Source organism: Humulus lupulus, chromosome 9, assembly GCF_963169125.1.
Source record: "Humulus lupulus chromosome 9, drHumLupu1.1, whole genome shotgun sequence".
In the NCBI taxonomy this organism is placed as follows: Eukaryota; Viridiplantae; Streptophyta; class Magnoliopsida; order Rosales; family Cannabaceae; genus Humulus; species Humulus lupulus.
Genome location: NC_084801.1, coordinates 20,695,902 through 20,710,532, shown reverse-complemented (window position 1 = coordinate 20,710,532; position 14,631 = coordinate 20,695,902). Strand labels below are relative to the sequence as shown.

Below are 14,631 nucleotides of genomic sequence, written 5' to 3'. Positions count from 1 at the left end.
TTATTGTATGTTGATTTCCCATTTGTGTAACATTGTTTATGGATTTTTCTATCAAAGATATGCATTTTTCATCTATTATTGAGTGTTAAAGCATATTACACTTAGTTCTTCATTATGCAAAAATATGATATTCTTTGATTAAATGTTTTTCATTAAATTGTTCACATCTAATTCTTAGAGCATAAGTATCATATTTTGCCTAAATATAATCTCTTTGATTTTTTGTAGTTTCATTAGGTTGTAACACAACTAATGCTTAGAAATTATATCTTATATAAGTGAAGAAAAATCCTACCTTTTTTAAAGAGTAACTTGTACTTGAATAGAAAATATATTTTAAAAAAATATATAGTGTGACTTATTTCAACTATATTAAAACTTGGGAATCAATATACTTATAAATACTATTGAACTTGCATTTTGTGGATTCTAAAATCTTAATAATCTTATTTTACATATCTCATTTGAAAACCATTTTTATCATTAATACTTTTATTACTTGTCTTTTATTTTTCTAAAACAAAATCTCATCAAATATTTGGAACTAGGTTAGAATATTATTGCTTTGTTTGAAATAGTTTCTTTTGATGTTAGTCAACTCCCATGGGTTCGACCTCGTACTTATATGAACATTATATTCCGAAACGATTCGTGCACTTGCGAGTTTAAATATTAAAACATCCCGTTTTGGGTCCAACACTCTATTTAACGAAGTGATTTTGTGACTCTCGCCTATCGGGACACATGTTTTATGGCTAATTAAAATACCTTAGAAATAGTGATATGTGTTTCAGTATTTTTGATATATGTGTATATTTCTATATGCTCTGCTATTTCTGAAATTTATGTGATTAGATGTTTGTTGAGCAATGCATAGATTTTTATTTTACTTGGAGTCTATTTGCTGAGACCATTAATTGTGTTGCACATAAGTAAGTAATGTACTTTATCTCAATGTTTATAGTTTAATTTCAATAGATGCATATTCTAGAATTTCTATTTATATTTGATTAAATTAGAAATGACATGATAATAAGCAAGATCTTGTATATGTATTTTCCTACAGTTGTCCATCGTCAGAAGCATGTAGTCTACGAAGAACAACTTCTCAAAATTTGGAAAGCGAGTTAAATGTGTAAAAGACAATGGAGATTCTAGTAATCAAGGTCTTATGTTGGATCCATAGAAAAGATGAGAATACTTGAGAGTTGGAGTTGGAGACAAATGTGTATGCCTATGATGATAAGTCCTTGCCTATTTGAATTTTCAGGATAAGGTTGTATAGCTAAATTTTGGGAAGAAATTTTTCTAAAGAGGGAAGAATGGAAAACCCATAATTTTTATAATATTAAAATGTTGTTTTTTAGTGGTGGGGCCTACTCTTTTTATATTCAAGATTTTTGGATCTATTTATTCTTCTTTCCCCATGGTCTTCTTCGTCTTTCTTTATTTTTCTTTTTCTTTTCTTCCCTTTTCTCTCACTAACCACCCATGACAAGGACACATATGAACCATTGTCGAAACACCATTTTGGATACACGCTAGAGCTGTGGTACCATCGATTGACAATGAAGATAACCCCAAAATTTGGTGGGTATCAGAGCTAAGACGCGCCTAAACAAAAGCTCTGAAGTTTTGTCGTTGAAACTTTGAAGGCTTTTTTAGGCCAATTTCGACCATCACTTGACGAATGGTTAGTACCATTGGAACCAATGTGGAGAGAGGAACGTCACCCATTAAGTCATTCCGGTTAACTCACCATTGTTCTCTAGCGAGATTTTGGGTGTCTCCAACCCTTTGGTTGTGTTTTCCTGTGACATCGGCGGTTGTTCAAAATAATGGGTTGTAAATTGCGATTTAGTCATTAAGGGAATCATTTTGATATACGTCACGCCTACCTTCGTCGATGTTTCTGGTACGCCACTCACTGCCACCATTGTGCACTACTTGGGTAAGATTTCGAAACTTGAAATTTTAAATATAGTCATATTATATGTTGTTGGACTTTTGAACGCAGAACACAATGATGATAATCATTTGCTCATTTGATGCATGTAGGAAAAACGTGATATTCAAGTAGAAAATCACTCGAGAATCATGGTGAAGCTCGGAAATATCTCGAGGAATTATCAAATGATCGCATCTAGAGGAAGGGGACTGATTACTCTTTTGAACCTATGTTTTAATAACTATATTACTTTAGCTATATTCTAATATTTTAGTTTATAAAATATTTGCAAAATTATAATCTAAACATACTGGACTCTGTGTTGAGGTATACATTATTTGGTGATGTGCCTAGTATTTATATATATATTTATATATATTATGTAGGTTCTAATTTTGGGTTTAAAAAAAGGGGGTCGTTAAGCTACCCAAGTTTTTTTTTTAAAATATAAAATAGAATATGTTATTGTAATTATTTTGCCTCCTTTGTTTGAATGAATGAGAACTTTGATCAACATGCTTGTACATATTACTTATACACACCTAATTTATGTGGCATTATATGGGGTAGATTAAGTGGTGAGTTGCTGCACCTGTAAGTGTAAAGACCTAGAATTTGTACATAGTTTTTATTTCTTATACACACACTTTCCTTCTCCTTTGTGAGATGATTTCTCTTTGTTTCTAAAAGTTGGGTGATGAACGTGAATTGTTGAAGCTTGATGATCTTTTTTTTCACTGATGATTTCAAATAAAGAGAAAAATGTTGGATGGTGATCTTGATGGTGATGGTGAAGGTGAAGGTGAATTCGGAAGTGAAAATATAGAAGTGTGAGAATTGGAGTGTTCAATGTAATGTTAATAAGGGTGATTTGGTCTTTTTCAATAGGTATAAGGTTATTAATGTGAGAACATTAAATAGGGATTAGAGTTAGTAAGGATGGTATTGGGGTTATTTCTTGGAGTTCCCCTAACAAAAGCTCGTACATACATCATGCATGCCATATTTTCTCCATGCACCACAATCGTTTGTATATGTTAGTACGTATAACCTAGATCAACTTAACAAAGGTTGAATAAGATCTCAATAAAATCACATACAAAATTACAAATCTCCCAAAGGAAATAATAATAATAATAAATAAATAAATACCTAGTACAGAGCAACTACAATGCTCGTTGCCAAATATATGGCTTGTTGATTTTTTCTAACAGGCAACCAAATATAAGGATGGCTTACCATTGTAGCCGAAAGTTGCTTATTAATTATGAAGGAGTCGTTACCTCTGTGAGGCAACGGTGCCTTCTTTATTTATTTATTTATTTTTAATTATACATATATATATATTATATATAAGAAATATATCCGTTGGTAAAAAACGGTAATATATTAAAAAAAATTCTTCTATAAATACTCATCTATTTCATTCAATTTTCACACCATTTCATACATTTTTCTTCCAAATTATCAATATGACAAAATTTATTTTTTTACCAATGGATTCCCAAAATTCTCAAAATTTTCCAAATTCTCCATATACCAATTTTCAAAATTCATCATTTTCTCCACATACCAATCCCCAAAATCCAAATTTTCAATATTCTCATTTCAATCAAAATTTTCAAAATACTCCTTCTACTAGTCCTCAAAATCCAAATTTTCAATATTATCAATTTAACCAAAGTTTTCCAAATTCTAAAAATTATCCCATGTCCTCTTACCCTTACCAAAGTTTTGGCTCTATTGAGACACCCCAACAAGCTCCATTCTTCACACCAACAAATTCACTACCATATGCATTTCATATGCCTTCCCTACACAAACCCGAAATGGTTTCAAGAAATTATAGGCCAAGTATGGAAAAGTCTAGTATTGATTTGAATCGTGAAACATCATCGACATCTGTCTCTGAAACCCAACCTGAATATAGTGTTGAAGGGTTGGAAAATATAGTTCTACACAATGAAGATGAATCAAGGCATAAATGTAAAGTCAAATGGAGCAAGGAAGCCACTATACTTCTGATAAGTGGATGACTTAATACATCTAAGGATGCCATTGTGGGGAATGACCAGACTTCTACACATTTCTGGGCTCGAATCGCATATTACTTCAACACCAACCAAAAAGGTGAGCAAGCAAGAACTGGAAGGCAATGCAAAGACCATTGGAACAAGATGAATCAAAAGGTGGCGCGATTCAATGGATGTTATAAACGAGTTCAATTAGCACATCACAGTGGTTGGTCTGATGAGCAAATTCTTGAGAATGCACATCAATTGTACAAATCTGAAAATAACAACTCAAATTTTCTGCTTGTGGACTGTTGGAGATTGCTAAAGGATGAGCTGAAATGGAATACAATGTACCAACCAAAAGGTGGTAAGAGAACAAAGGTGTCAGATACAGGGGCATTTACTTCTTCTTCCAATGCAGACATCAGTGATGATGAAGTACGTGAAGTGCGCCCTACTGGCCAAAAGGCAACAAATAGAAAAGGGAAGGAAAAAAAAGACACACATGCTAGATTTATAGAGATTAGTGAACGGAAGGCATCTGCATTGGAGAAATTGGTGGCGATAAAGGAGAAAGAGGCGACGATAAAGGAGAAAGAGGCAGAAGATAATAGGATGACAAAATACATGGATTATCTCATCATGGACACGTCGCATATGACTCATGAACAAAAGAAAGATTATGAAAACTTGTGTACTTATATTAAGAATAATATCCTGAAGTTGTAATTGCTATGTATTTTTATCAACCGCATTATTATGTATTTATTTTATTTAAATAAATTATCCTTTATGTTAACGACTATATTTCAACGGCTACATTTTAACGGCTATATGTTAACGGCTATATTTTAACGGCTACATTTCAACGGCTACATTTTAATGGCTATATTTCAACGGCTATATTTCAACGGCTATATTTCAACGACTATATTTCAACGGCTATATTTTAACGGCTATATTTTAACGACTACATTTTAACGGCTACATTTCAACGGCTATATTTTAACGACTACATTTTAACGGCTACATTTTAACGGCTATATTTCAACGGCTATATTTCAACGGCTATATTTTAACGGCTATATTTAAACGGCTATATTTTAACCGCTATATTTAAACGACTACCATGTCTATAAATACCAAATTTCAATATTCCTTTTATCAACCGCATTATTATGTATTTTATTTTATTTAAATAAATTATCCTTTATGTTAACGACTATATTTCAACGGCTACATTTTAACGGCTATATGTTAACGACTATATTTTAACGGCTACATTTCAACGGCTATATTTTAACGGCTACATTTTAACGGCTACATTTTAACGGCTATATTTCAACGGCTATATTTCAACGGCTACATTTTAACGGCTATATTTTAACGACTACATTTTAACGGCTACATTTCAACGGCTACATTTCAACGGCTATATTTTAACGGCTATATTTTAACAGCTATATTTCAACTGCTATATTTTAACGGCTATATATAAACGACTATATTTTAACGGCTATATTTAAACGGCTACCATGTCTATAAATACCAAATTTCAATATTGCTTTTACTCAACTCTCCATTCAATCCTTCATTTTACTCTTTCATTCATCTTTCATTCCCAAATATCATATACTCTATGTTCAACAATGGATTCGCCAAATTCTCCGAATCCATACGACAATATGAGTCTAGAGAATATCATAATTGCAGAGTGTACTGACGATCATGATGATCAATATTTCAAAGCGCTCATGGATGGGGGTAGCTCAACAAGACAAGGAAGAAAGAGAGCCCACATTGATAGAGGTCATGTAGAAGGACACCAACGTTTGTTCGATGACTACTTTTCTGATGAACCGGTGTATACAGAATATCAATTTCGAAGAAGATTTAGAATGCGTAGACATGTATTCCTACGCATAGTGCAAGCTCTAGAAAATCATTCAGAGTATTTCCATACGAGGTTTGATGCAGTCGGTAGAATGGGGCTTTCGCCATTACAAAAGTGCACCGCTGCTATGCGAATGTTGGCATATGGAGCGCCTGCCGATTATGTTGATGAGTATGTTCGAATTGGTGAAACTACTGCTATTGAATGTCTAGTCAATTTCGTTCGAGGAGTGAATGATATTTTTGGGACTAAATATTTAAGACGGCCCAATGCTGGGGACATTCGTCGCTTACTTCAAATAGGGGAGGTGCGTGGTTTTCCAGGCATGTTGGGAAGCATTGATTGTATGCACTGGGAATGGAATAATTGCCCAGTTGCATGGAAATGACAATTCACACGAGGTGATCATGGCAGGCCAACAATCATGCTCGAAGTAGTTGCATCACAAGATCTCTGGATATGGCATGCATTTTTTGGTGTTCCGGGATCCAATAATGATCTGAACGTGTTAAATCAATCCCCATTATTCACTGAAATCTTACAAGGGCAAGCTCCAAGAGTTGAGTTTACAATAAATGGCACACAATACAACAAGGGGTACTATCTAGCAGATGGTATCTATCCAGAGTGGGGTACATTTGTTAAAACTATCCCACTACCTCAAGGAGAGAAAAGAAAATTATTTGCTCAATGCCAAGAAGCGGTACGTAAAGATGTTGAGCGAGCATTTGGAGTACTTCAATCTCATTTTGCTATTGTACGAGGACCAGCACATTTTTGGCAAAGAGATGTTCTCAAAGATATTATGTATGCATGTATCATATTGGACAATATTATTTTCGAGGATGAAAGAGATGCATATGAGAGTTTGGTTGATTTTAATATGATGACGGCCCTACAAACACCCCAACAGTTGAAGTATTGCATGGACCTATTTCCGACTTCCCAACAATGCTGCAAAGAAATGCTGAAATTCGTGATAGAAATATTTATCGCAATCTTCAAGTAGACTTGGTGGAACACATATGGTCAAAATTTGGAAATCATTTTAATTAGTTTTTTTTTATTATGTTAGATTGATTAATTAAGATTATGTCATTTTATAAGTTTTTTTTAAATTTAGTCTAATTTAAATATCATTTATTACTATTTATTTATATTAATATATGAATTTAAAAAATTTAGTATGATAATATTTATAATTATAAAATGATATATTAAATAATAATATGTGGGGACCATGGTTGGAAATTTTGAGGGTAGCTTGCATTGGAGTATTTTTAAGAAATATGTTGCCAAAAGTGATGTAGATGAGAGAGAAAATAAAAAATTATAATTTTTAGTTGATTTAGAGATTTTAGGCAATGTTGGAATAAAAATCTGCTGTCCTTGTTTCTATGGCCCAATCCTGTCCCACTAATTAAATATTGACACATCACTTAGTTTGACACGTTAACTAACAAATGTCTAAGATTAAAAACTATTGTTAACTTTTCCGTTACAAACCATTTGTCCTTTATCTTCTTCTTCTTTCATTTTTAATTATTTTTTAATGAAAAAACAGAGTTCGGTCTTGCAATGAATTCATATTACAGACAAAAATAATATCATCCAAACACTAGTTTAAACATATATTTTTATATTATTATTTTTTAATGAAGAAACATTGATATGGGAATAGTACAAAGGAAGCTAGACTAAGTTACGTGAATGAAGTATATTTTATTAGCCATTGTTATTTTCCTTCTTTATGTTGTCTATTTATTTTTTGTTACCATATTTGTGCTTATTTTTTTTCTTAATTTTGTAATTATTTTTTTTATCATCTATATATATATAACTGAGAGCTTCAAGGAGATTATGTGGCACTTTAAAATCTCTTCAAATCACTTTTTCTATTTTCTCATTTAATCTAATTTTTTTATTCATTAACTATTTTCTAAAATATCTTAACAATTGAAAATATCAATATATATTATGTGACACTCTAAAATCTCTGCAAATCACTCTTCCTATTTTCTCATTTAATCTAATTTTTTTTATTCATTATCTATTTTCTAAAATATCTTAACAATTGAAAATATCAATATATATTATATCACACTCTAAAATCTCTTCAAATCACTCCTTCTATTTTCTCATTTAATCTAAATTTTTTATTCATTTTCTATTTTCTATAATATCTTAACAATTGAAAATATCAATATATATACATATTAATTTGATTAAAAATTTATTTAGTTTAAATATCTTAACTACTTATTTATTGAAAAATACTAAAAAAAATTAATTAAAAATTACGTAATAATTTTCGATTGTCTATATATCTATTTTTCTTATTATATTATAATTATGTTTTTTTATTCCAAAATGAATAGTTTTACAAAATATTTATATCTATATCTATATATAAATAAGAGTTTAAGAGTGATGAGGTGGCATCCTATATTTTTTACAATCTATATTTTTACAAAATATATATACATATATACGTACTTCAACCCTTCAACAAATATATATATATAAATAATGGTCATAAATGGTTTAACTAAACTGTTATCACAATTATATTTTATTATATTATTATATCATTTTATAATTAACATTTTACAATTTAAAGTATCTAATTTTTTATTTTCTTTAATATTTAATTCATTTTTTCAGTTTTAACCCATAAAAGTATGCCGTTACAAAATAATATGTTGCTTTTACAGCAGTTCCCTTCCTTAGAAAGAGAATTACCTTGATATTGGTAAAAACATATAATACCTGAATATTAATGAGAATTAAAATTTATTATCGGGTGTTGAATCGCTTGATGATGTCATTTTTATTTAAAATTCTAATTATTATTATTTTCACTAAAGAAAGTAAATTCTGAGTATATCGATTTACACTGTATGTATGAATTTTAAAGAACCCACATACCAAATTTTCAATTTTTCTTTTCGCTATGTAATTCAGTAAATGTTAAATCTATATCTTTATATCTATATCTATATATATCTATATAGAAATGAGAGTTTCGAGGGGATTATGTAAGACTCTAAAATTTATTCAAAGTACTTTTTTTATTTTCTCATTTAATCTAATTTTTTTATTCATTTTCTATTTTCTAAAATATCTTAACAATTAAAAATATTAATATATATATATACATATTAATTTAATTTGCTTAAATATCTTAACTACTTAATCATTAAAAAATACTAAAAAAAATTAATTAAAAATTACATAATAATTTTCGGTTCTCTATATATCTATTTTTCTGATTATATTATAATTATGTTTTTTATTCAAAAGTGAATAGTTTTACAAAATATTATAATTATTATCATCAATCATCAATGTTTATAATTGTATTTTTCTCTTATTTGATATTTTACTAAGCTTGTGAAAATAAGATATTACTAATGGTATTATTTGGATTTGTGATTTGTTTTCACTATAATAAATAATATATTTTATAGATTGTAATTTTAGTGGACATTCCCGCAGCAACAAAAGATGCGGAGGTTGATGTAAAACACGAAAAATTCTTTTTAGAAATAAGGAATACATTATGAATTAAAAATAATATTACTAAAAATAAAATAATGCACAACAACAAAAATAATAAATGTTTATTTAAATTATTTATGTTTTTTTTAATTTAAATGTAATAGTTTTACAAAAATATATATTAACAACATGTATAATTTAATTTGAATTTGATTTATTTCAAAGATGTATATTTTGAATATAAATTTGATTAGATATTTCATTACAACAACTATTTAATTAAATTATAAATATAAGTAAACAATATTTTCTTCTCATTTTTTATATTACTTTTTTAATTTATGGCTATTAATTTATTAAGGAATTTTTTTTTATCTATTTTGTTTGTTCTCTTTTTTCTCATTTTTATTTTAATAAAAATTATAATAGATAAAAATATCTACATATAATAATAATAATAAAATCTATCTATTTATATTTTAACTTTTTGACAAAACACGGTATCCAAATGTTAACTTTTAATAATAAAATATTCAAACGGGTAATCAACCAAATTATACGTGGTTCAAATAATCTATCTTTACATTCCTATTTTTGAATTTTTGACAAAACACAAGGTCCACAAGTTAATTTAAAAAAAAAAAATTAATGGTCAAAATGAGTAAACAACTAAAATACAAGGTTCAAAATGGTGTGAACCCTTATAGAAAACATAAATTATATAATATATATAATTTACTTTTTATAAATAATTTTTAACCTTTTGAATAAATATATGATCCACAGGTTAATTTTTAAAAATAAACAATCAAAATGAGTAATCGGCCAAAATATAGTGTTCAAATAATCGATTTATCTATTTCTATTTTAATATTTTGACAAAACTTGAGGTCTACAAGTTAATTTGTAAAAATAAAAGTTCTAATGGGTGATCGACTAAAATACAAGGTTCAAAATAGTGTGAACCCTTACCGAAAACAAAAATTATATAAATATATTATTTAATTTTCATAAGAAGTTTGAACATTTTAAATAAATACATGGTCCAAAGGTTCATTTTTAAAAATATAGGGTCAAAACGAGTAATGAGAAAAAATACCGTGTTCAAATAATTAATCTATCAATTCCAATATTTTTATTCTTTTGACAAAACACGAGATCTAAAAGTTAATTTTTAAAAATAAAGACTTCAAACAAGTAATTGGTCAAAATAAATCTTACACAAAATATAAATTTTCTTATACATAATTTAGACATTTTATAAAAAGAACTACGCAAATCGTATAATAATAATAAATAAAAGTAAATGTACAACAAGCTTTTTAAACTTTGTTTTCAGTACTTTAATTTGTCAGAATTTTTAAAAAACCTACAGGAGGTTCGCTATACAATAACAGTGAACACCATCATGAAATAAAAAATTATGGTCAAGATGTATTCACGTGTCCATATAAAGAACATGTTGTACGAGTATGGTGAAAATGAATCACCACCCCACAATCTCCCAAAAAATATTTTAAAATATATATGTTTTAATAATTACAAAAACTGCGCGGAGCGCGGTTATATTTTTTAGTTTTTATATATAAAGAAAAAACAAGGATAAATAAATTTTTTATCACCATGAAAATAGGCGGCGATGTTAATATTCTACCAGTAAACTCTATTTTTTTTCATAAAATACAAAAAATAAACAGAAGAAGATAGAAAAGGCAAATGGTTAATATAGAACAGAAAAATAAATAAAGTTTCTCTACAAATTTATTCATTGCTAGAACATGTATAGACTACAATCTTAGTTATTTCTCAAAGAAAATGTAAAAATAAGATGAAATGACATATATGGCTGTAATACGAGATTGGACTCTATTTTGTCATTCAAAAAATGTATAAAAAAAAAAAAAAAAAGAAGATGAAAGTGATTTATCATTGTAATATACCAGACTAGACTACATAAATAAAAATGGAAGAAGAAGAAAAGGGCAAATGCTATGTAACGGAAAATTACAAATTCTTTTAGTGTTAAACCTCTGTTATTGATGCGTCAAACTAAATGATGTGTTAATATTTAATTAGTGGAGGCAGAATTGAGACACAGAAAAGGGGACAACAGATTTTTATTGGTAATGTTGGGGTAGTTTGCATCGGAGATGCCAACATTTATAAATAAATATACAAAATTGAAAATGGCTAGAGGCCCTCATCGTCCGTACACCACCCTCCTAAAAAAAGCATGCAATTCTCACTCTTACCTTCTATCAGGTCATGCAATACAAAGACCATTCAATTTAATCCTCTACTCTCATCTCCACTGAAACTCACATACACCTCACCCATCTTAACCCTCCATTCCCACCTTTCCCATCCGTACGATTATTTCAGCTTTGATATATATACATAAATATAAAGATTTGATCAGAGTACTACAGTTTTACTGAGAGAGAGAGAGAGAGAGAGACCTATACCAATGAAGGGTGGTGTAGCAGCGTCATCGAAAATGGCGGCCAGTGGTGGAGGAGGGAGGAGCGAGAGTGAGAAAGAGAAGACGAAGATGAGAGAGAGGCACAGAAGAGCTATCACCGGTAAGATCTTCCATGGTTTACGAAAGCACGGCGGTTACCGACTCTCTCCACGCGCTGATATCAACGAGGTCCTCCGTCAGCTCGCCAGGGAGGCCGGTTGGATCGTTGAGCCCGACGGCACTACTTACCGCGCCGCTAATGTAGTAATTTCACTCTTTTTTTTCTATTCCCTCACACATTTTCTCGCCAACCAAACACTATTAATTTCATTATTCTTTTTTCACCTCTTTCTAATTTTTTTAAATCGAAAGGTCGGGATCAATGGCTGTCCGATATGTGGAGCGGCGAGAACAAGCGGAACGACGACGCCGACCAGTAGCGTCGTCACCGTCGGCGGCGCCGGAGGAGAATGTTCGGCGACTGCTTCTCCGAGCGGCGGTTTCCACGTCGGAGATTCTTCCGGAACTGGAACTCCGGGAGCGCTTTGTAATTTCTCCTCCGGCGCTGGCGGCGGCGGAGCTTCTTCGTCGCTCGGCCTCGATTCAATTCAGTACTCCGTCGACATAGGCGGCGATAATAATATTCCAATGGCTCTTTACGGCATGTACGGTAGATTCACCGGCGGGGTTGAACTCCCCTCGGCTGTGGCTACCGGTGTCTTCCATGGCGGAGATACGGCGGCGTTTCAGCAGCAACATCAACACAGCCACTCGCATCCATTGCTGGAGTGTCGAGCTTCAAACCAGAACACTCCCGTGGGTTCACCTCTACGTCGACCTTAGCTTAGGACTATATAAAAATATAGATATAAATGAGCTTTTGTATTATTGATTATTAGGATATATATATTTGACAAATTAATCTATAGTCAATATTAACTATAGCTAAGAAAATCAAGAACACTAGTAAATTTAAAAGAAATACAGTAAAAGCATAATGTGGACTTAATCCAATTTTATATATGTTTTACTTTATGAATAATATATATATATTTGTAAATTATTCACAAGTATATATAAGAGATTCAACCAAATATCTAAAACAAAAGTGTGTAAATAAAGGAATTTATTGATTTTAATAATTTATTTTGTTAAATTTAATTAAATATTTTAAATATTTAATTGAATAAACTTTTATTAAGAATAAATATTTATTAATTATATTAATATAAATTTAAATATATAAAATATTATTATTATAATAATATTTAACATAAAGACTACATATATCATAATTATATTAATATAAATTTAACTGTAAATTAAAATATTCTAAAATATTATTATTATTATAATAATATATAATACAAAACTAGATATTTAATAATTATATTAATAAAATTTTAAATATTATAAAATATTAATATAATAATCCTAATTTATTTTATTAATTATATTAATATAAATTTTAATATTATAATAATATATAATATATAATCTTATTTTTATTAAAAAAAGTATATATTTTTAAAAAAATCATAAATAATATATTTTTTTAATTTTTCATTTAATATATTTATGTCATTCTTTGATATATAATATTTTTTATTTATTTGAAATTTATATGATAATGATACAATTTTTATAAAAATAATTAATAAATTAGATAAATAAAACTAAGTAAATGTGTATTGTACATTATTTGTATCTAGTAATTATATAAATTTGAGAAAACAAGAGCCTAAATTCACAAATCTAATTGCCCTAAAATTAATTTTCTCAAACTCTTTTCAAACATCAACATTTAATAACTGCATACGCCTAAAAATATACATATTTTGGTTTTAAAAAAAAATCAAAAGCATAAAAACCAAATATTTTAAAATGAAAGTGTTGACTGTGTTTTTAGCCAACGACGTGAGAATGTCAAATACGACAAACCTTCAAGAGAATTTAAATAACACAGACGTTTTTATCAATGAAAGTAAATAACACAAGAGATTTTATAGTGGTTCAGCCCCGATTGTCGGTAATAGCCTAATCCACTTAGAGTTGTGATTTATAGATCTGTACTCAAGATCAGATGGACTGAGCCAACTGAATTTCTTCAGTACAGATTGCAAAAATACAAGAATTCTCTTAAATGCCGGCACTTTCTCTCTCTATAATACTCAGACCCAAATTTCTCTCTCTAGAAAGAAGAAGCAGTTCCCATAAGCCCTCTATTTATAGGCTTAGGGTCATACATACGGTATCCCCTAGAACCGGGATATTTTATTATATTTATTACATTTAAATTACAAAGAAACATTCAAAATTCAAAATGTAACAAACCCCCCATTTGTGGGAAGAATGAGAGATTCCCGCATATCTTGTTGAAATTGTTTCTGGGAATCTTGACTTAGTCTCCTCTAGCTAGTTGATCCACCTCCTACTGACCACCCATGCAAGTGCTGGTCGGACATGTGCATGGTGGTATGACATACACTTGTTGGTCGGACGTGCATGGTGGTAGGACATGCAAGTATTGGTTAGATATACTCCTCTAGGCTTTCCTTGGCTCAAGGTTATGCATGCATGGCTCTCCTCGGACCAAGGTGGTCCGAGGCAATCTCCTTGGCATCTCACCTCGGATAGGTCCGAGGCAACCTCCTCTTGCTATCTCACCTCGGATAGGTCCGAGGCAATCTCCTTGGACTTCTCCTCGGTCCAAGGTCCCTTGGTCTCTCTTCGGACCACATCCTTGGGGTCTCCTAGGACCACTCTCTTGGGGTCTCCTAGGACCACTCTCTTGAGTTCTCCTCGGATGCAC

The 14,631-nt window shown here is 30.1% G+C and overlaps 2 protein-coding genes and 1 pseudogene across 2 annotated transcripts; all 3 read left to right on the top strand.

Moving 5' to 3' along the window:
• Positions 1-3,777: 3,777 nt before the first annotated feature.
• Positions 3,778-5,448, top strand: LOC133799491 (glutathione S-transferase T3-like). The gene is made up of 3 exons (XM_062237505.1): positions 3,778-3,900; positions 4,000-4,655; positions 5,424-5,448. Exons 1-3 carry the CDS (start codon positions 3,778-3,780, stop codon positions 5,446-5,448), a joined length of 804 nt encoding a protein of 267 aa, XP_062093489.1.
• A 312-nt stretch (positions 5,449-5,760) lies between these two features.
• On the top strand, positions 5,761-6,913 carry LOC133799490 (uncharacterized; annotated as a pseudogene).
• A 4,942-nt stretch (positions 6,914-11,855) lies between these two features.
• On the top strand, positions 11,856-12,662 carry LOC133799489 (protein BZR1 homolog 4-like). The gene is made up of 2 exons (XM_062237504.1): positions 11,856-12,080; positions 12,192-12,662. Exons 1-2 carry the CDS (start codon positions 11,856-11,858, stop codon positions 12,660-12,662), a joined length of 696 nt encoding a protein of 231 aa, XP_062093488.1.
• Positions 12,663-14,631: the final 1,969 nt, after the last annotated feature.

What these genes read in the sequence shown, in the direction of transcription:
- LOC133799489 (XM_062237504.1), top strand. Translation starts at nt 11,856, where the DNA reads ATGGCGGCCAGTGGTGGAGGAGGGAGGAGCGAGAGTGAGAAAGAGAAG. An exon ending in CTACTTACCGCGCCGCTAAT is followed by an intron (nt 12,081 to 12,191) that starts GTAGTAATTTCA and finishes TTAAATCGAAAG; the next exon opens with GTCGGGATCAATGGCTGTCC.
- LOC133799491 (XM_062237505.1), top strand. Translation starts at nt 3,778, where the DNA reads ATGGTTTCAAGAAATTATAGGCCAAGTATGGAAAAGTCTAGTATTGAT. An exon ending in TTGAAGGGTTGGAAAATATA is followed by an intron (nt 3,901 to 3,999) that starts GTTCTACACAAT and finishes AATACATCTAAG; the next exon opens with GATGCCATTGTGGGGAATGA. An exon ending in AAGAAAGATTATGAAAACTT is followed by an intron (nt 4,656 to 5,423) that starts GTGTACTTATAT and finishes ATATTTTAACAG; the next exon opens with CTATATTTCAACTGCTATAT.